The sequence below is a fragment of the Mixophyes fleayi genome, chromosome 12 (genome assembly GCF_038048845.1).
Source record: "Mixophyes fleayi isolate aMixFle1 chromosome 12, aMixFle1.hap1, whole genome shotgun sequence".
In the NCBI taxonomy this organism is placed as follows: domain Eukaryota; kingdom Metazoa; phylum Chordata; class Amphibia; order Anura; family Limnodynastidae; genus Mixophyes; species Mixophyes fleayi.
The window spans coordinates 39146752-39168176 of NC_134413.1; the positions used below are offsets into that span (position 1 = coordinate 39146752).

Genomic DNA, 21425 nt, shown 5'->3' on the forward strand with positions numbered 1-21425 from the left:
AGGAAAATCCATGTAACAGGCTGAAAGGATGCCCAACTGCTACCACACACAATCTGAACCAGAGGGTGCAGAGTTCTTACACTGTGAATGGAATGTATGATTCCCAGAGATTGTTGGAATAGAAAGATATGACAAAGGGTCTGAAACATTTTCCCCCAAAACTCATATACATAGGTCCCTCAGAAGCCACCTATCTGCTTCTCACAGCCCTTGGTCTCTTAAAATCTGAAGCAGCTTTTCCTATTGTGTGATAAAATTGCTCTACTGCCTTTTGTTGCAAAATGAATATGCTGCAATGTGCAATGGGTGCAGTGACTTCTGTGCTAGCTTCAGAGGATTTTCTCTGTAGAGAATATAAAATAACAATATATAGACAAGTATCGGCCCTTGTCAATTGCATGTTGTGCCCTGCCACTGCCACCTGACTACACAGTTAACCAGAAGCAGAGCGTTTTAGTGCCAGTTACAACACATCACAAGAGGCTGACGGTTGTAATCAAGGTAGCATCCGGTGAGTGTAGCAAATCTCTCTAATGCAGCATGTTCATTTTAAGGAGGATATCTGAGCATGGAAAGCTGATGACCTGGAGCTCTGTGTTGGTGCACCTGCTAACACCAGGACAGTGGGGAAAATAAATCTGATAGGTATTATTCACTGTTAATGTATTATAAATGAATTGAAACTAGTGACATGCAAGGAAAATAATGAGACGGGAGACAGTGATGGTACATGATGAACAAAGCACATTTATAATGATATGAGTAAATATATTCGCATCATCGGCTAACCACTAGTTACACTGTATTGTCATAAAAACTTACAGAGCTACAGAGACTATTAACGATAAATAACCATTACCAATTAAAACACAGTTGTACGACAGCTTTGCTCTTTCCATTTTAAAAACAAGCAATATCATTCCTTTTTTAATATATATCAGTTTTCTCTTTTTCGAAAATGTTTTTTTTTTTCTGTAATCAAAGAGAATGTGAAAATGGGAGGAAGGAAAGAAGAAAAAGAAAGAAATTGACTTGATCATCAGATTGGAATGGCTGGATCCCCCCCCTAAACTTGAGGTGCCTGCAACCCATCTTGTGGGTTGGCGCAACAGTGTGTCTCAGACCTCTCCAAAGTTTGGGGGGGGGGCTTAAAACAGTGAACAGAAACTGCACAGGAGTAAGGCAGGAAAGTTGGGGGTAAAGGAACTGACAGGAAGGATGTTTTAAATCAATACTCCATAATTATATTATATAACATGATGATGAAGGTCTTTTTTTTTTTTTAAGTTCAATGAACGAAAAAAAAGTAAAACAATAAAAAACAAAAAAGAAGATCACAGTTCAGAAAGAGAGATGCTGGACGAGAAGCCAGACGAGAGGACATCACAATCATTGTTCAGTTATCGGTTGCACAGGAGGAGCAGCGGAAAATGTCACTGAGTTGGTTATGATGGACGTTATCAATGAATTGAAGTTGAGATGGAAGGAAAACTGTTGTTTGGGAATTTCTCAGCCTGATGATCCAGAGGTAGCCAGCATTTTAGTTTTTTTTTTTTTGTTTTTTTTTTTAGTATTATTATTTACTATTTTTAATTACTTTCTTGTCCATTGATTTTTATTTTTTATTTTTTTTTACGACTGCATGCATAGCATGAGAAGATGCTGGGTTTATGAACAGCCACATTTTCAGTGGCTTGAGGTGGCCCAAATGCAGAGGTTAACATAATGATCTGGCTAGTTGGCACTCAGAAACATGAAGGAGGTGACAAATTGGAGAACAAAACGGCTTATTTCTAAAAATAAAAATAATAAAATGGCCCTTGGAGGAACCTGCGCTGCGACAGGTAGACACACGCCGGAAATGAACACTACCTCAGCTAAACGAGCATGCAGGGAAGTACTGACTGAAGCCGACATAAAGATGCCCCACGGAAAAAGAACATGCAGGTAAACGACTATCGGAGCCTGCGGTGGCTGACTGAGCCTTGCCCCGGAGAGATCAAAACAGCTAAAAATCACAGATACTGTTCACAGTAAAATCTACATTGACAACACTAAGAGATTGCTAGTGTTAAAATTATACACAATCAGAAGCGTTTTAAAAGGCAACGCCCTCACTAAGTCGTTGCAGATAATGAAACCTCATCAGCTAACAGTTGGCACTTTCTTTTGTTGTGTGCGTGCATGATTTGGCTCAGAAAATGTCCAATACGCACACAGCACAGCACTAAGTCTAAAAGGGGAGGATGTTAATGGATCAACTGGTGCATGGCTGGCCAGGCACTGTGGGGTCTAGTTAAAACCCCAGTACTACGAATCCCAAATGAAAACCATTAACATTAATTAAAAGCGGTAACTAACTGTCTCGGTTATATCTTACTTTGGAGAAAAATCAAAGCTAGAGGTTGTTTGATAGAGAGGAATGCCTGCCGAATAACAATTTAGCTGCCACAGCCCCGCACAATAGCAATGAATAGGTTAACTAGAACTGCCATTGTGAAATGTTGCTGAACGTGTGACATCAGTTGTCTCTCCAGAGTACGATTGGAAACAAGGTCATCTAGGGGAGGAATAGAGCATGGGTGATTTATAAAGCAATTAAAACAAGATGGGGTGAGAGACTGGGGGATTAAAAGGATTTCAGCATGAAGGGGCAGGAGGGGGAACCCAATGAAGGAAGAAAACAGACACAGCTCTTGTAAAACCAAACTTCACCCGTCAGAAGAGGTAAATCTGATGGGATCCATGAGCCATAAATGATAGAAATGTAGCCTGGCCAGCCGGAATATTCACCGTCATACAGGTTGTTATGAAGACACTGATCTGTAAACTTACCAAAAAAGGTTATTTTTTTTCCACAGTTTTAACCATTTTTAATATATATTTTACAGTGCTTTTTTGCAACTATATTGCTTTTAGATAATATATATATATATCTTTTTTGTTTTAATTTAAAACTATTTTTTTTCTTTTTTTTTATTCCAAAACATTTTTTTCCCCTCATACGCTGCCACCCCAGGGCAGGAAGCATGAGTGAAGTTGGACAGTGCTTTTGATTTTCTTTACTCCCTTTTGTTTTATAGGTAACTTACCCACCCAACCCCCCCCCCCCCTGCTGTTTTCCAGCAAAACAGTAGTTCAGTTACAGCGTCACTTAGGACTAATACTGATTACTGTGTGGTTCTGAGGGGACCAGCAACACATGACGCTGCAGTGCATTACTGGACTCACCAGTCCTCACAGAGTTTAAAACCTATGCGTCACTTCATGTTTACATTCAGTTCATTTTCAACTACAACAATGCTGGTAAAATGGCAGGCTTCAAAAAACTTTTTGACGCGTAAACAATAAAACCTCAACGAGAGAGAGTTAACCTGTCAAAATCCTTCAAATCAAAAAATAAAATAAAAAAATAAAAAATACTAAAAAAATTCCCTCTCTAAAACATCCGCAGAACATGTATTATTTACAGATGCGCTTTGTCAACACTGTTGCGTTCATTTGCATAATTATATATTAATAACCCGACGCGCACTTCCCCTGCCTATAACAAAACAAACAAAAAAAAGAAATTCTAATAAAAAATAAAATATAAATCGCTCCTGCAAAATACAGTACATCCATGAAAAGAAGAAGGGATAAAGGGGGACAATTAAGTTAACATCCAGGGAAGGAAAGAAGGACAGGGAGGGCATTTAACCCACTTTCTGCGGGTTGGCCGCTCGAACACCTTGCTCATAAGTGACTCGTTGCGTGATTAGATACTGGGCAGCTTGCGTGGCGGCTGGTGTGCCTGTTATGGTTACCTTACGGTTTCTGGTGCCGGGGACAAATTCCCCTTTTTTGGAGATCTGTATCCTGGCCCCAGTCAACTCCTGGTATTCCACCAATGTCTTGCCACCTTTGCCAAGAATGGCACCTACCAGGTTTTCTGGCACAGCAATTTCTACTACGTCCTTGGAGCCGTCCGTTGACTTCTCAGTACCCAAAATGGCACTAGCTGCTAGAGGGGATGCTGCCCCAAAATATCCATTGGTAGCTGCGGTGGCAGCAGCTAAGCTGCCTAATGCAAACGTTCCAGCCGCTGCCCCTGCAGTGCCACCACCTCCAGTTGCTTCACTGGCGTATGTAGCAAGCAAGTTTGCTGCTGCTGCTGCGGCTGGGTTAGCGCTTGCAGCAGCGGCTGCTAGTGCTCCTGTGGCTGCTGCTTGACTCAGTCCCAACCCTAGAGTATTGAGGTTGTAGCCATAACTGGCTAGGGTGTTAAGAGCTGATGTAATAGCAACCAAATCATTACCGGTGAAGCCGGAGAGAACAGCTGGGAAGGCTGCCACTCCGGCAAGGTTGGCATGTCCCAGAAGCCCTGCTGCTGCAGCAGCGGTAGGCAGGACTTCAGCAGTGTTGGCATAGGGGGATCCTGTGGGATTGGAGTTAGCTACAGGTCCGGTGACATTGGCATAGCTGATGTTCAAACAGCTACCGCTCTGTGGGTCCTCTTGGATCTTCTGCACTATCAGCTCTACTGCTTTGCGGTTTTGCTCTGGCTCCCCACTTACAGTCACCACTCGTTCCTGCAGATTAATGCCATCTGGTTTCTGGGAAAGCTGTACCCATGCACCAGACTGTTCCATTACTGCCTTCACAGTGGCACCTCCCTTTCCGATGATGAGACCCGCAGTGCTGTTGGGAACGATGATCTTCACCTGAGGTTAGAAAAACATGAAGAAGAAACCAAGGAAAAGAAAAAGACAGGTGGAAATCACATGAATTATATATCAAGAAATGCCCTCAATGTGGTGATGTGTTTATCTTTGATGAGGGACAATATCTAAGTAACATATTTCATTACAAGCAGACTATTTTACTAGCAGATATTGTTATGAACCATAGTGTAACATTAGCAGAAGAAAAGTTGTGTTCTTCCAGCTTCCGTGGAAGCAGAAACTCAGCTTGCTGAGACCTGTAATTCTACAAAATCTGAATGGTCACAAGTATTAATGCGTCTCTCAAATGTGTCCAAAACTTATGTTTTTAAAAATACATAGAATATTATATATATATATATATATATATATATATATATATATATATATATATATATATTTATATACTGTTTGTAAGTTACTCATTGCAGTTATTTTGTATACATATACAGTGTTCTTATTCTAAATTTGCCCAAGTTTTATAACTAGAACCTAAATAGCTGTGTGGCTTGGAGAACATACTAAAGAAATGTCAAGGTATCCAGCTCTTCTTTGATGGTCATATTGTGCAGTATGGTAAGTTATTGGAAAGGGTTAAAAGTTGAGCATTACGCTGGTGGGAAGCAGAGGCAGTGAGAACTGCTCCTGATAGGCGCTGCAGGCAGGAGAACACCCGTAAATTACAAAATCGCTGGCAGGACCAAAGAGCGCAGAGTGTAATTGACTGTAATGAAACATTGTAATTTAATGATTGATCTAATTAGCTCTGTCTGCTTATCAGTTGTGACCTCTGCATGAGGTGGGGAGTTGCAAGAGAGTCTTTCTGCATGCAGCGCTTGTGACCAAAATGGAGACCCTGCAGTTTTGGGTGCTGGATACTGAGCATCATTTTGTGCCTTGCAAAACTGGACACCTGGAGGTATAGTATTAACTAAATCACATGGTATTGGGAACAATTACATGAATCCTGATTATTGTAAGTTACACTTTGAAATGTTCTTTGCGACTCTACCAGTGAATGGGGTGACGTCACATGCGGGGATTTCAACAGACAGTTTGTTTGTTTTTAACTAAAATTTAACCAAGTTGGACAGCTTGAAATCCTGGTTGGCTGAGGACTTCAATCCACCATTGTGTGTGGTCATCAGCTGACTGTACTAACTGATTCCCATGTGATTCTGTCGCTTAGCATTGAGTTACTGGATCTATGGAGTTTGGTCCCCCACGTGTGTGGCCATAAGTGGGAAACTTTACAATGAGTCACTGACTCTATAATCACCGACTATATCTGATTATGTCATGCTTTTAACAGACAAAATGTTATTGAATTGAACTGTTGTCTGTCTCAACTTAGAAAATATTTTGATATAACAAGTTGCAATGAATCTAATAAAAATAAACAAAACTTAATGAAGCAAAATATTCTATATGTATGCAAAAAATAGTGAAATTAATGGATCATCACAAAAATGGTAGTTCTGTTGTGTATCTTAAATTGTCGTTCAATATTACTTTATAGAGTACAAACTAATGCCCCTACATTTAAACCACTATTTCTTCTGGGCTCTAACCTAGAACTCTAGAAGGGTCACATTACATTCCATTATCCTTATTTTATTCAAGGAAGTGTTTCTAGATTATTGTACTAAAATTATTTCTATAATACATAATTTAAAATGTTATATATAAGACATGTGCAACATTCAGATTTCACTGAACTACAACATAAATGATACTTATATGTACTACATTACATCATTGGTGATGTAGTTCAGCAACCAGAAGGTTGCTAGTGTTATTCACTTTTACAGGTCTATTCACTGACAGTTCTGCCTGGGCAGAGGCTATGTAATCTTGTGGTCCTTAATCTGTTTGCTCAGATTACATAGGACATTCACAGAACTTTTCCATGTGTACTTGCTTGGTGTTTTCCACTATAAAACTGTACTATGAAGATAGACTGATTCTATCACATATAGGGCGTCATGTAGAGTTTTAAGTAAATTGCGTTTTTGGCGTGTACTATGCTTTTTTACTTCGGAGCATGCACACTAGAACATTGTGTACACTATACACCAAATACGCAGTTTGTGTACAACTCAACATAACCTCCATAATGAGCTTGGAGACTTCTCACTATCAAAAGGCCAATTTACTGCCCACTACAGACACTAGTCCCCAGGGATGCCCAGCTTGCTCTATGCTGTGCAAGTGTAAAATGTACATTGCAATTAACTCATTAGGTGAATAATTTGCAGCGACCTTGATGCAAAAATTCTGCTACAATTTAATCGCTAGCTTACAATGTAGATTCTATTTTTAGTACAAATCTGATGTAAATGTAAATTGATTATATGCTATAGGGACACTGTCCCACTCCCCATGATGATGAGCCCTGGCATGTGGATGGAGCTGCACTGCTCTATGTGAGTAACATGATATATGGAGAATGGTACTGTACCTGGCTGGCTCTGGAGATGGTCATGGGGTCGGATGGAGAGGACTTGGTGGCTGGTGGTAATGATGACAATGTCTGCAGAACAAAGCAGGGTCAGAAGCAGAATTCAGTCAGCTCTAGTAATAAATTTACCCCTTCACTGCCAGTGTCAGCCTGCAGGGCAGCAATGTGGCACAAGCCTGCCTGGCATTGAAGGAGTTAAACCAAAGAAGAAGGGGGGAGAGAAATAAAACAGGTAAAATAAAAAGCATTCCCAGGAAGAGCAAGGGTGGAGAGGAGGATGGATGAGATTGGATTAGTGATAGAAAAGAAAACAATTTCAGCAGGAAAGTTAAAAAAGGAAAATAAAAGGTCCCACCACAAGCCATATATAAAAGTCAAAACAACCCAGTTTCAGTCAACTATAAGTGAATAGCATTGTCCTTTCTCTGATAACAGAAACGTTTATCCAGCAAGGGTAGTTGGCACAATATTATGTGAGAAAAAGGGGGTTTAACACAATAAGGAGATTTGGGTCACTCAAGTTGAGGATTATATTCTATCTGCACACACACAATAGGGGACCATCTGCTTATTCAAAGTGTTCACTAAGTGACATCACCGAGTGGCAATACGAGGTTAAGTCAATGCAAATTATTACTGCAGGGCCTATATCTGAAAAAAGGAACAAGTGAATCTGATTGTGCCCTGTGAGTGTAAGATTACCAGACATTTTACACTGGTCAAATATGCATTGAAAGTAGCTCAGGTGCTTACTGCAAATCTGATGTTGTTACTATGAAACTATGCTGCATGCACCTGAACTTACTCTAATGCAGACAGGTGTATTATGAGCCTTGTTTTATCTTACTGACATAAGAAGCATGTGCCAGTGTTGACAATGCCCCATGCTGGGTCAGAGTACACAGCTATGAGCTGTCTATAATTACAGGAATTAAAACAGGAAAACCATGTTGCCACTTTATAGTTAGATGTAGAACAAAGCACCATATCTTAAGCAGCTAAGGGGTATATTTACTAAGCTGCGGGTTTGAAAAAGTGGGGATGTTGCCTATAGCAACCAATCAGATTCTAGCTGTCATTTTGTAGAATGTACTAAATAAATGAAAGCTAGAATCTGATTGGTTGCTATAGGCAACATCCCCACTTTTCCAAACTCGCAGCTTAGTAAATCTAGCCCTAAGACTGTTTTGGGGAAATACTAGATGTTGCAAAGATTATTTGCAGCTGATCTTCTTAAATGTGGATTTGCTTTTAATAAATCGGGACTTCTTTGTTTACTAAGAATATGTAATAACTGGTTAATTGCCAGAATCACAAAAGTTATAATCACACTGAGAAATATTATTGCTTCATTTGGGTTCATTAAACACAACTTTCTAATTCAGTGACCAAGTGAATTGTTATGTGAAGCCCCACAAACAAGTTCTGCATAAATTTGGTTCTGGCATGCTGAAAGGAACTATAACTATAAAATAAACCAATAAACAGGCATAGTTTATTTTAAAGTTGCCTCTTTGGCATTGATTTATCAAACCATCCAAAAGAAAAAGTGGAGGTGTTGCCCATAGCAACCAATCGGATTCTGGCTATCATTTTCTAAAATGTACTAGATAAGTGTTTTCTAGAAGCTGATTCATTACTACGTTCAATATCTACACTTTCCCTTTTTAGAAGGTTTGATAAATCTACCCAATGGCCTTTTCTGACAAATTATAAAAAAAATCTTGAATTTGAGCAATATATTATTTTATATAGACGTACACACACAGAGACGTACGTGTGTGTGTGTGTGTGTTATGCATTAAAAGGTTGTGCCATATTTTATGTTTTAAGAGAATAAACATACTTTCCCTTTAAACAGATTCATAAAAAACATCACTACTAAGCTATGAGGCCAATGACAATAACATTGTAAATAGATCTTTGTGGCCCTGAGACACATACTTGTTTGATACGGTCAGGATTGACTGTAGTCTGTGGCTGCAGGATGCTGACTGGTTCCGTCTTGGCCACGTTTTGCGGCATTTCTCGAATCTTCTCTGCAATAAACCCATGGACTGCATTGAGGGCTTCTACTGTGCCCTGAATCAGACAGACCCGCTCTGTGGTACCTGTGAAGACGGAGAGGTTGATGTTATTAATATTATTCTTATGTCACAGCTCCAGAAGAGCAGAAGAGATAAATCAACACTGAGGTGAACACTATACCTCCTGGACCATCCCACCACAAACACACATAAACTGGTCCACTTGGTTAAACAACAGGATTCTAGAGCATTGAAAAACAAACTAATCTGTCATTGGAATTCATTTGTACGCTATTAACTATGCTAGTGATCCCTTTACTGGATGCACTTAAGATTTTCACCCAGTGGCACACTTAACCAGTAATACATGTTATTACAATACACGGTGCATTTTACGTCTCGAAACTCACAGTAAAAAACCAAGGAGGGCAGATGGCACTAGGATCAAAGAGAAGGGGCAAATGTAAACAGACACTGTATTAACCTACTGTTGAACAAGCAGGTTTGGCATTTTAAGTCTTAACAATAACATAAAGACAAATATAGGATTACACTCTATATACATGTAGAGTATCTTGCAATAGTTTAAGGGGTATATTTACTAAACTGCAGGTTTGGAAAAGTGGAGATGTTGCCTATAGCAACCAATCAGATTCTAGCTGTCATTTTGTAGAATGCACTAAATAAATGATAACTAGGGGCCTGAGTCATTAAGGATCTTAACTTAAGAAAATTCTTATTTAAGTCTCCTGGACAAAACCATGTTACAATGCAAGGGGTGCAGATTAGTATTCCGCTTTGCACATAAGTTAAATACTGACTGTTTTTTCATATAGCACACAAATACTTGATAGCTTATTTGTACACTGAAAGCTGATATTTGTGTTTCTTAAGTTAAGATCCTTAATGAATCAGGCCCCTAGTTATCATTTATTTAGTGCATTCTACAAAATGACAGCTAGAATCTGATTGGTTGCTATAGAAAACATTTCCACTTTTTCCAAACATGCAGTTTAGTAAATATACCCCTAAGTGTTTACTATGGATTTAAATTATGGACAGAGCAGGCAAAAAGAAAAAAAGTACATTAGTGAATGCATTGCTCCTGTAGAGGCCACTACTACATTTTATAGTATCATAGTATAATATACTTATAATGCCCACTTTGCACAAAGATCAAGGTTGGGGTATTCATCTGGGAGAACTCCCCGAAATTCGGGAGTCTCCCAGACATTGTGGGAGAGTAGGCACATATGCCCAAAATGAGCAGGATCCGGTATACACAGTGCATTTAGATAGACAAAAGCAGCTATCATAAAATGGTTTTAGAAAAATGGGTTGCATTTGATAAATTATTTGAATGCACATGCAATAGAGTCATAAATGGTCTCTTTAATATAATAATGTTTTCTTGTTTAGAAAGACATTACTGTGTGTTAATATTACTTACAGAGTCAAAAAAGACCCAATTTTGTTATTAGCATTATTTTTACTATTTGGCTTTGAAGACTTGCTCTATTATGTCTTTTTGTCATCTTACACTATCCAAGCCTCTTCTACTGTATGGAAAGTTAGTGTAGAACTTCAGAACCATATATTGATTGGGGGGTTGTCTGCCGTCAGGTCACTTTTTTAAGTGGTTTGTAGATGATTGCTTGCAACTTGTAATAAATGCATAACTCTATTCTTCTAGTTTACTTGTGTGGTTTTCAACCAGATATTTACATCATCAGAATTTATTTTTTATTTTTGTCACCCTTAAATATCACACAAACTTGTACTGTTAGTTGTAATCAATACCGAGAACACGGCCAAGTTTTATCATATCACAGGGCAATAAAACATACCTACCTACTCTCCCGGAATTCCCGGGAGGCTCCCGAATTTTGGGGAGTCCTTCTGGACTCCCGGAAGAGTAGGCAAAATTCCCGACATTTGGCAAAATTAACGGCTTTTTAGAGTGGGGGCGGGGCTATGGTGACGCCCTCCTCCTGCCCCATGTCACATGACTTCTCCCCCGGAGAAATCTTAGAAGTAGGCATGTATGCAATAAAAACAACACGTGACAGAAGACCACATGATGAACAGCATACAATTTAACAAGGAAGATAGAGCAATGTATTTAGTTAAAGTTGTAAGAGGGTATGTAGAGGCCAATAAATGGAAGTCTTGTGAAGGTGGAAAACTTGCCGCCCAGCAGCATTAGAGCATAACTGCCTATTCTAGTATGTCTCTATAAAGAAGAAATGCAATCCACCTAATACCTGTGCAAAGGATACCCTAGATGTTTGTATGCGCTCTGATTTTTAGACAGACAGACAATCAATATATTTTTCTGGAAAATACTCTGCGAGTGGAAGAAGAATTATCTCCCTTTACTTTAGTGCTTTTTGCTGCCATAAAGTGGCAAAGAAATTCTCAGTGGTGATCCGCACGCCTGCCATGCTGCCAGAGCTGTGGTTACCAATGGTAATAAAATAAAAACCGTAAATCAACAAACTCTGGAAAATTTTGTCATGTTTAAAAGCTTTCAGGCTTCATTAGTGTCTAAAAGGAACAGCAGGGTCCTTCATCATTGTCACTGAGCTGACAGGACAGAGCGGTGTATTATAACGCTGCTGAGAAGTACTCGCATAAAGCCAATAAAAAACAAAAAAAAAATAAGTACTTATAAGTACTTCTCGGACCACAGTATAAATCAGTATAAGACACAGCATCCTCAGCGGATGCACAGCCTTCCCTCTGTGTTGTAATGCCAAGATCACATATTAAATGTTGTAAGAAACCCAAGCACAAAGCAAACCCAGACGAGAGAGCGAAACTAAACAAAGGTCTGTTCACCTGGCCCTACAAGACACTTCTGTGGCCCTCAGCTTCACTGAAAACCATTACCCTCTGTGCTTCCATGATGTACTACTGATGAATAGCGTTTCTCAAGACACATATTGATGAAAGCCTAAAAAGTCTGAATGTGAAAGGGCTGGATCGCCTTTTATTATGTAAAAGAAAATAGACCAATGATCATTCACTCTGTATAGGTAATCAAGAATAACACAATATAAAAATAAATATTGAGCTAGCAAACCTGAATCTATATGTGTGCAAAAAAAAAGAGACTAAGGGCTAGATTTACTAAGCTGCAGGTTTGAAAAAGTGGGGATGTTGCCTATAGCAACCAATCAAATTCTAGCTGTCATTTCGTAGAAAGTACTAAATAAATGAAAGCTAGAATCTGATTGGTTGCTATAGGCAACATCCCCACTTTTTCAAACCCGCAGCTTAGTAAATATACCCCTAAGAATTAAGTACAGCTTGGGCTTCAAAGGTAGCTGGGAAATTAGTAGGTGATTCAAGTTGCCACTAATCGTATGTATGTGATCTGGAAACCTGCTCCTCGAGCACCTTTAACAAATATTACTTTTTATAATGTGTGCGGAGCTGCCAGCTTCCCATTTATTGCCCAAAGAAAGGGACTTCAACTACATGTTTTAATTCCATCCCCATTTAAGAACGCCCCAAGTGATTGCAGTCAAGGCAGCAGTACCCACAGCTGCCTCAGTACCAGCCCAGTGGTGGCTGCCTTAAGCTACAAAGTGCCTAAGAGCGCTGAGGTTCAAATATTCTGTCTTTATATTTAAAGACAGATATAATGGAGTCTTAATGTGTTGCCCCCAATCACTTAAAGACTATGTGGCTAATTGTAATAATTAGCAAGCAAATGGAATGTGCTAATTGTTCACAGTGGCTAATTGCTGGTATGTGACTGTCACTGGGTGAAAACTGTATTTATCATGCACCCCAACCCCCAGACACTGTACTCTACATGAGAAAAGATTTTCAGGGCAAATCCTAAGAATATATCTTTCCCGTGATGTCTTGAGATTTACAGCCCAGCTTACAGTTCTCAGTAAACCAAACCCAAAATTAGCTAATCTGCAAAATTGTGCTGTACACACATTAATTTAGCTTCAGTATGTTCTAGAAAACATGCAATATTGAAATAAAAATAATAGATATCGGGAAAGTTGGATTCATTTCCATTATTACCAGCACCAAAGAAACAGCTACAATCAAACCCTTTTTACAACTTGTTAGTTTTGGCTTCATTACGGATCCTCCTTTATTAAGCAGGTGACACAATTCATCCTTGTAAATAAACATGGCAGTCCCTCATTGCCTTTAGATTGTAAGCTCTAGTAAGCAGGGCCGCTCTCTTCTTCCTTAGTATATTTCTATATTGTGTTCATGGCTTGCTCAGTTTATGCTTTAAGGGTTTATACCCCATGTTTTATATACTTCTTAACTGTTGCTGTTTCTACAGAAATTATTGTTTACATGTTGTCAAAACTGTTTCTACTTCTATAATTGGCTAATAAAGTAGAAGTGGTAAACTGGCAAAATAAGCCAAAAAAAAGGAGCCACAACAGTCAAGGCTGTACCACTGGACCCGAAGTAGGGGTGCTTTCATAACATAACATGTCATGACCAAGGTAAAGTATTTTATAATTACCTGGAACCCCCTTTATAAGGAAGTGTTTATATATGTCCACTTTAACCTGCCTTTTGCGACAGGGTTCTGAAGCTAACTGTTTAGCTTAGTTGATGGATTGTTAAAAAGAGACACAAAAAAAAACAACAAATATTACATATAACTGATACATTTAATATCTGACCTGGTTGATAGCTATTGCAAGACCTTGGAACACAAATGTCATGACAAAAGGTCTGTCTCTGTGTCTCAAAAGTTAGCAATGCGTACCAACATAGTCATATACTCATACATGCCAACTCTCCCATTAGGTCTCCTGAACTTAAGGGAGAGTATGGCAGCATCCCGCTTAGTGGGCAGAATTAGAGCCAAAATGCCGCCATTCTCAGGAAATTGCGGTATTTGGCCACACCCCCGCTGCTAAATGACACGTTTACGTCATTACGACGCAGGCCCAAAAAGGGCGATTTGCATAGTTCCGCCCCCGAAACACCCACTTCCCCCAGGCAGCTTCCGGAAGCCGTCTTCATAAAGTCGGCAAGTATGCATATACTGCCTTAATTTCAGAGAAAAGCTGCTGGCTAACACAGTACTATGCTATGACTATCTATATTATTCTTTTTATTATTATTTTGTTTTTGGACAGGGCTAGAGGGATAACTATACGGGAGCACTTTTGTTAGTAATATAAATGCTGATGGCACTGAGAACCCAGCCACCCCTCTTGTACATTTATTTAGAAAATATTTTAAAAGTAAATTTTGAACAGGTGGCCTACAGCCAGAAGTGACAAATACATCATTTTCATTCCAAAAACAAAACTCTTTGAGTTAGTAAAACATTATTGTACACATGTCTTGCCGCTAAATAGTGAAATGTCATAAAGGACTGAGTGATGGATAGAAAGAATCATGGGACATCTGACAAAAAGAGATTACAACCAAGTACAATTTCACTTGCATCCCAGATATTCTTTAAAAGCAACTATCCTTGAATAAGTGATGAAACCTTTTATAAGAGTTTACCATGGAAAAAATGTGATATAAAATAAAAAACTGTATGGAAATACTTCCCTCCTACATGATATAGTACAGAGTTCTTTATAACATTATGTTTGTTGAAGGCTCGCTGCTATCAATGTGATCTGTGCTTTCAATGAAATTAGCTTTGTGGCAGATCCGTGCAGCACTTATAAGCATTTAATATACTCTATCTTTATAGATATGCTTGTGGCAGAAGCAGATGTGTCTTTGTATCATTTTAGATAGCAGATAATGGAAATATACTGTGTTCCTGAAACTTGTTTTACTGCATTATGTTGCTTAGTAAAACAAAGGGTTGATGCAATTGTCGTTTTGAATCTATTATTTATTTCATCTGAGATAATCGTGCAACTTCCACTAAGGAAAGCTTCAGTGTGCGGTGTTGTCTTTGCTTCATTTCAGGACTCTGTATGCTGTCAATGCATGTAAGCTATGGACATAGGTGTTGAAAAACGCTAGTTAAAGCATAGACAAACCCTGTACTTTGTTCTCTCTTCAACAGAGCATTAAAAGCGCATTTATTAACGGGTCTCAAAGCTTCCCTGCCACATAGTGTACTATGAACTTAAATTAGCATGGTCATCGAACACCGTTGTATTTTAAACACACCAATGTCAAAATTGACACAAAGCAAAGCAAACGCTTGTCAGAAACAATATGTGCGTACAAGCCCCATATCTTACATTATTTTTGGAATATCAGCATTGATCACGTTTAACATAGAGGCAAGTTATTATTATTATTATTATAGTGCCACTATACAATATATAACGCAGTGCTATATAGAGAATAGTTAATGATTCACATCAGTGTCTACCCCATTGAAGGTTACAGTCTTAATTCCCCACCACATAAAGAAACACACATACAGCGTTCTCCCCAGCCCCTATTTCCTTGGTGCTCCACCCGGCTGTTTTTACTTGGAGCCCAACAGAGTCCTATTATAATAGAATAAACCATTATTTCTCCTATTATAACAGACACAATGTGAGCACTACAGTCAGCAGTGTGTGTTAGACCACTGACCCCCAGTCTGACCAGTCCTGGCAGGTGTGGGCAATAACCTCCAACATTTTTCAATATTATTGCAACGTATAACTCTGCCCCCACCGGCAGCTTCTTAATGCTACCCGGCTGGCAAAATTTCCTGGGGAGAACACTGCATAAGGATCCATTTTAATCAGCTGCAAAACATCCATGAGTGCCCATATATACAAGGCTTATAAGAGATGTTTCTTTTCCATATAAAGACAGCAGTTAGTAAGTAATTAAGCTATTTGAATATAAAATGCTGTTGAATGAAGACAACCGATACTTTTATATTTTCTTTCAGTCTTGAAGGGAAGGGGTTAATGTGTCATACTGCAGATGCATTATTAAACCCAACAGGTTTAAACCCTTTTCATGCTTTGATTCCTGCTGCTATAATCTGCCAAATGCCTTGATAATCCCAGATCTATGGAGGGGGGGGGTATTATTTTTTTGTGGGATTAAGCATACACCACCCTTGAATGCTGGGACGTATATTAAAGAGATGCCACCGTGATACATATTAATAATTTATAACAAATTATTTCTCCATGCACTGCATATTTAGCAGCTTCAGTCGTGGTTAAACTATTGTGAGCAAGAGCTAGAGATATGTTACTTTCTTCATTATTGCGCAAAAAAGGCATAATAATTCACAGATGTCACTGGTTCCTAGTGTATTTATAAATGGAATATTGATTACATACACAGAATGTCTGCTGTCACCCTGTAATGTACACATATTATAGAATGAGCTGCTGAACAACCACTTTGCATATTTGCACAGATGTGAGCCAGAGTAAATTGCATCAAAACATTGCTTGGAAAAGACAAGTAAAAATGCAGGAATGACTGTAAATTATAAAAAAAAACAACAACAACAACATTTTTACCTGTGAGTATGCAGAAAAGCCAGTATGTGTATAAGAATATGGTCTTGTAAACTAACCTATATTTGATGGAAGTGCATGTAATTATGTTTTCTATGCAGCATCTAATAAAAACTATAAAGACTGCAAAATGTACATATAATTTATAGGTATGAACTATATATGTAAAATTTACTCAATTAAACATTTGATTTGGCCATTTCCGTCTTTTGCCACTAGAAGGCGATAGAACACATTTGTATTTTTCTAAACTAAATTTATAGTAAATGCATCAGATAGGATTTTTTTTTACAAAAAAACGAAATAACTACAGTACTTGTAAAAGGTATGGGTGGTAAATGAAAACAAATATTTAATTCTGCAACTTCCTTCTATATATTAACCTATACAGTAGGGTTGCCTATCATTTTTCTATGTTCAACAAAAGTGTGGGAGTGTTTGATTAGGAGTCTACCGGCCAATAAAACGCACAAGTGCAAAGAAGAAATGGAAAAACTTAGCTTGCAGATACGTTTTGACTGTGAACTACAATGTGGGAAAGCTGTTAAAATTAACATGTTAATGTTTACCAGAAACACTTTGATGCGCTTTATATATATTTTCATTGTCAGAGGAGGCCCTAATCATTCTGCTTATTAATAATTCAGTGACACAACACACCTTACTACCATTTAAATGAACCAAGTATGTGAAACTATTTTTATTTGTGTGCTGTACTGTATGTGGAACCATTTGTGCGAGATTATGGAGGAGGTCCTGTCTAAACTTTACTATTACTCAATTATGATGTAAACTAAGAAAATGATCATTGTGTGAAACTGTGGTACACAAAACATTTAAACAAGTTATAAAATGTTTTTGTTTACATCTACAAAGTTCAAGTAAAGCTGATAGGAGAAAGTTTCCCTGTAAGATCCAGAGTTTTTATATGACTTAATACTCACCCTGTGACATATATTAACCATATAATTAAATAGATTCCAAAACAATAGCGATAGGTGCAGAGACCCAGATAAATATTTATGAATGAGTCCACCAACTCAAGTACTTTCAGTGTAACCTCATCCTTAATTCAAGACAAGTCCGATACACTGGAGTAATGTGGATATGTAAAGGTCTCCCGCCTCTCTTCAGGGGGTTCAGAACTGGACCTACACACTCCATTGTCAATATTCCCAATGCAGCTACCTCTTCTGGCAATCAATACTACCTGGCAATGTCCACAATATTAACAACTACTAATGTATCTGTAAGATATGTGGACAATATCAAGTGCATAAAAAAATGTAGCATTGTGGAGCTAGCTAGTAAAACCTTAAAGCCGGTAAGACTTCTTAAGACACAACTTAACCCTAACCATTAATATAAGATACATTGTTTATTAACTTGTCACTAACCTGACATCCCATGGCAGGCTCTGTTACAGACAACAAAAGCCTACACCCCCTTATTAGGAAAGTGGTATTGATTAGTACCGATATAGATCAGAATGCTGAGAATGCAGTTACTTAAGCTGCTGTAACATCACTGGCCCAGCTCCTGGGTATAAATCAACCAATCACCATAGTCCATTTCTGTATAGCAAGTTTGTCTGATCTTAGAAAAGGAACCTCCCCATCTATCATGGACATGCTCTCTCACACCTTTTCGTTGTGAGAGAGCATGGTAGACAGATGTAGTTAAGGATTAAAACGTCCTCGACTGCATGTGAATTATTCAGCTCGATTATATATTACTGTAAAATCGTGGCTTTATTTTCTCTTTAATAACTTGTAAAGGATGTGCACCCATTGAGATTTGTGACTGCTCTCAAAAGGAAGGTACCAGTTCTAAAGGTTATAGGTATCATGCGCTACCTGGGTCCTGAGTTTACCCTGCCCTAAAATACGTTTTTGTATGGCAAAGACCCTGCATCCAAAGTATTATTATTACTATTAGTGGTAGTAGTAGCGAAATCACAAATAAACTCCATAGGGCTAGACCATACCAATAAGGTGTGATGGGAGCATACAGATTAATTCCTGCTGTGATAAGCAGATAATGTATAGTATATGTAAAGTTGGGCTGTGGTGTTATAATATAATAATGGTATATAAAGTGTACAGACGTAAATAATGCTATAATGGTTTGATGTGTTCAGAGACATCCAGTCAAGAATTTAACAATGGCTTTGTGCGATTGTTTAACTTCTGACTGAAAATCTATTCGGATCTTTTTGAGCAGAATGGAAAATCTAGTCAGACAATAATCCCTACTGGTGAGTGCACAGGTTAATTGGACAAAGGGAGGATGCAAAACGGGCAGTTTGTAATCTGATCTTTCAGCCCAACCACCAAAGGGCCAGATTTGTCCAAATTATTACAGCCGTGATTATGTCGTGAACAACCAGAATGTACCATGTGTTACCAGCATAATATGTGTTCAAAGGAAATTATATTCTAATAGACAAGATAAACATCTAAGAAAGGGGATCGGGTCACCTGGTGGGGATTCTACTATATCTGTCATTGTCCTTAGCAGGAATATATACGTGATGCCGGCAAAATGGAAGCCGCCACCGTAGTATTTTCCTGGTGAAGAGTTAATGTGCTTCTCTCTGTTCTGGATGATCTGTCCTATATTTGTAGGTTCTGTAGCCTGCTGTGGAATGTAAAACCATAGGGAGTTTCAGGGCCTTAGTTTAAGCTGCAGAAAGAGAGGAGACAGCTGTTCTTTTCTAAGCAATCATCACAGCTATTAAAATGAGGGGTTGTTCCTTATCTCCATGACACAGGCCTCATCCAGGCATTCACTTATTCTCAGTCCATCTGTGATGAAGAGAGCAGCCTTACTGATGACCTCTGACCCCTTGCCTCTACCTTATTGAACAACTGCAAATAAACGGCCTTTATATTCAACACATTTAATCCCATTAATACGTAGCACAACAACATGGGTCTTTCCAAGGTGAGAGGACAATATTTGACATTTTTAACACACGTACAAGAGAGAGTAATAGCCTAGAAAAGAGGAAACCAAACCACAAGGTGACACCAACTGGCATAATGACATATTTTAGGACTTTTCATATTTTAAGAATATAATCTGGAGGGTTGTTCCTGGAGAAATCTTACTGCATGGCTGTGCTGCGCAACCAGTATTAAATAAAACCTGAAGGATTACATTACTTGCAAGCATTTTAATAGAGAACGCTATGCTTAGTGTAAAGAGATCCAATTTGGCTTATATTCCAACCATGTATATGTCAGGCACATGAACTACTAGTAGGGTTCCAAACACAATTTCATATAAAACAAAATAAATGTATGAACTTTGCTCCATTAAGACTTGCATTTAACACCACAATCTTCCAGTACTAGTTTCGAGCTGAAATAATCTGTGCTGCAGTTACAGTTTTAATGCTATGATTGGCTAGAGGCTGTTCTAACCCCTCTTCTCTCTTCATATTCTGCTTGTCTATTGATTTGAAGCATGTCAATAATATATTCTCAAGCTATAGTAAAATACAAATTTTCGAGGGTCTAGAGAAAATAAAATATGTAATAGGTGTTGTATATAAACATAAATATCTCTCTTTAGGTTGGGCCCAAATCCATGTGGCCCTCTTTATTTCCAAACGTTTCCTCTTTTGAGTCCGAGCTATAGCTCTTTATGGATGAATTACACCAAAATTGTTAGCCTTTCTTCTAAATTTACATAGTATCCATTCTATACATTGGCATGTATTTTATTGACTTGTTTGTATGTAGCTTAGTATAGCCACTGTTTCTAATAATACTTTTTTCTAAAAGTCCACAGACATGTTTGCATATCTATTAAAGCAAATTAAACTGCATTTATTTTAGTGTGTCCTTCTTCATGCATTTGACATGTTGGTGGTTATGGAGCCAGGAGAAGAGTAAAATAGGACAGCAAGAACAGAACGTGTTGGGATTAAAAAAACAAACTGCATGTGATTGATTCATGATAGTCACAGAACACAGTACACAGTATTGCACACACACCGGTATTGACAACATCTAGCACTATATTTTGTTTTGTATTATTACAATATTAAACAACTACAACAATTTTAACACAAACTCAAATTGTTCACAGATTAAGTAAAAGGCAAAATCTGCAAAAAGTGTACTCAGCGACTTTAGGGTAAGAATTAAGGGTCAGTAGGGTCAGTTCCCATGTGCTGGGGTACTTTGCACTGAGGTACAGTACATTCCATCACAGAGGATCACAGCTTTGATCCCTTTAACTATAGCTTTAGCTATATATTAGCTATATATTTAGCTATTTACACACCTAATTGTATGATTGACAGTTTAGGAACACAGCTTGTTCCATATTTGATGTGATAAGTTTATTATGAATTAACAAAAATGTCAGTACATACTTGGAACGTGGTACGAAGCTGTGTTTCTATGTGCTGGAACTGACCTCTGAGCTGTGGACCATCAAAATATATATAATATATGACGCTGCAGTGTTCCCAGAAAATTTTGCCAGCCGTGTGGCATTAAGAAGTAGTTGGGTGGGGACAGTTATAATACTTTGCAATAATATTTAAAAATTTTGGAGGTTATTGCCCACGCCTGCCAGGACTGGTCAAACTGGTGTTCAGTGGACTAACACACTGTAGTGCTCACATAGGGCCTCATTTAGAGTCGGACGCAAAGTACGTTTCAGACGCATTGTGCAGATTTCCACTGACGGGCATGTGCAGGTAGCATCAGTTCTGTCTGCTTTTCAGACGCAGTGTACACTTGCGACAGCATGCATCTCACTATGA

The 21425-nt window shown here is 38.4% G+C and overlaps 1 protein-coding gene across 4 annotated transcripts in view; it reads right to left on the reverse strand.

Moving 5' to 3' along the window:
• Window positions 1–724: 724 nt before the first annotated feature.
• Window positions 725–21425, reverse strand: part of NOVA1 (NOVA alternative splicing regulator 1) — a 71288-nt gene continuing 50587 nt past the window's right edge. For 3 of the 4 annotated variants that reach the window (XM_075192187.1, XM_075192190.1, XM_075192188.1), the window contains exons 3-5: window positions 9109–9275; window positions 7165–7236; window positions 725–4703 (exon numbers count right to left, since the gene is read on the reverse strand). In XM_075192187.1, the coding sequence (XP_075048288.1) occupies window positions 3696–4703; window positions 7165–7236; window positions 9109–9275 (1247 nt within the window). In that variant the 3' untranslated portion in view covers window positions 725–3695. The remainder of the gene's footprint in view (window positions 4704–7164; window positions 7237–9108; window positions 9276–21425) is intronic. The other variant, XM_075192189.1, reaches the window with a different exon arrangement.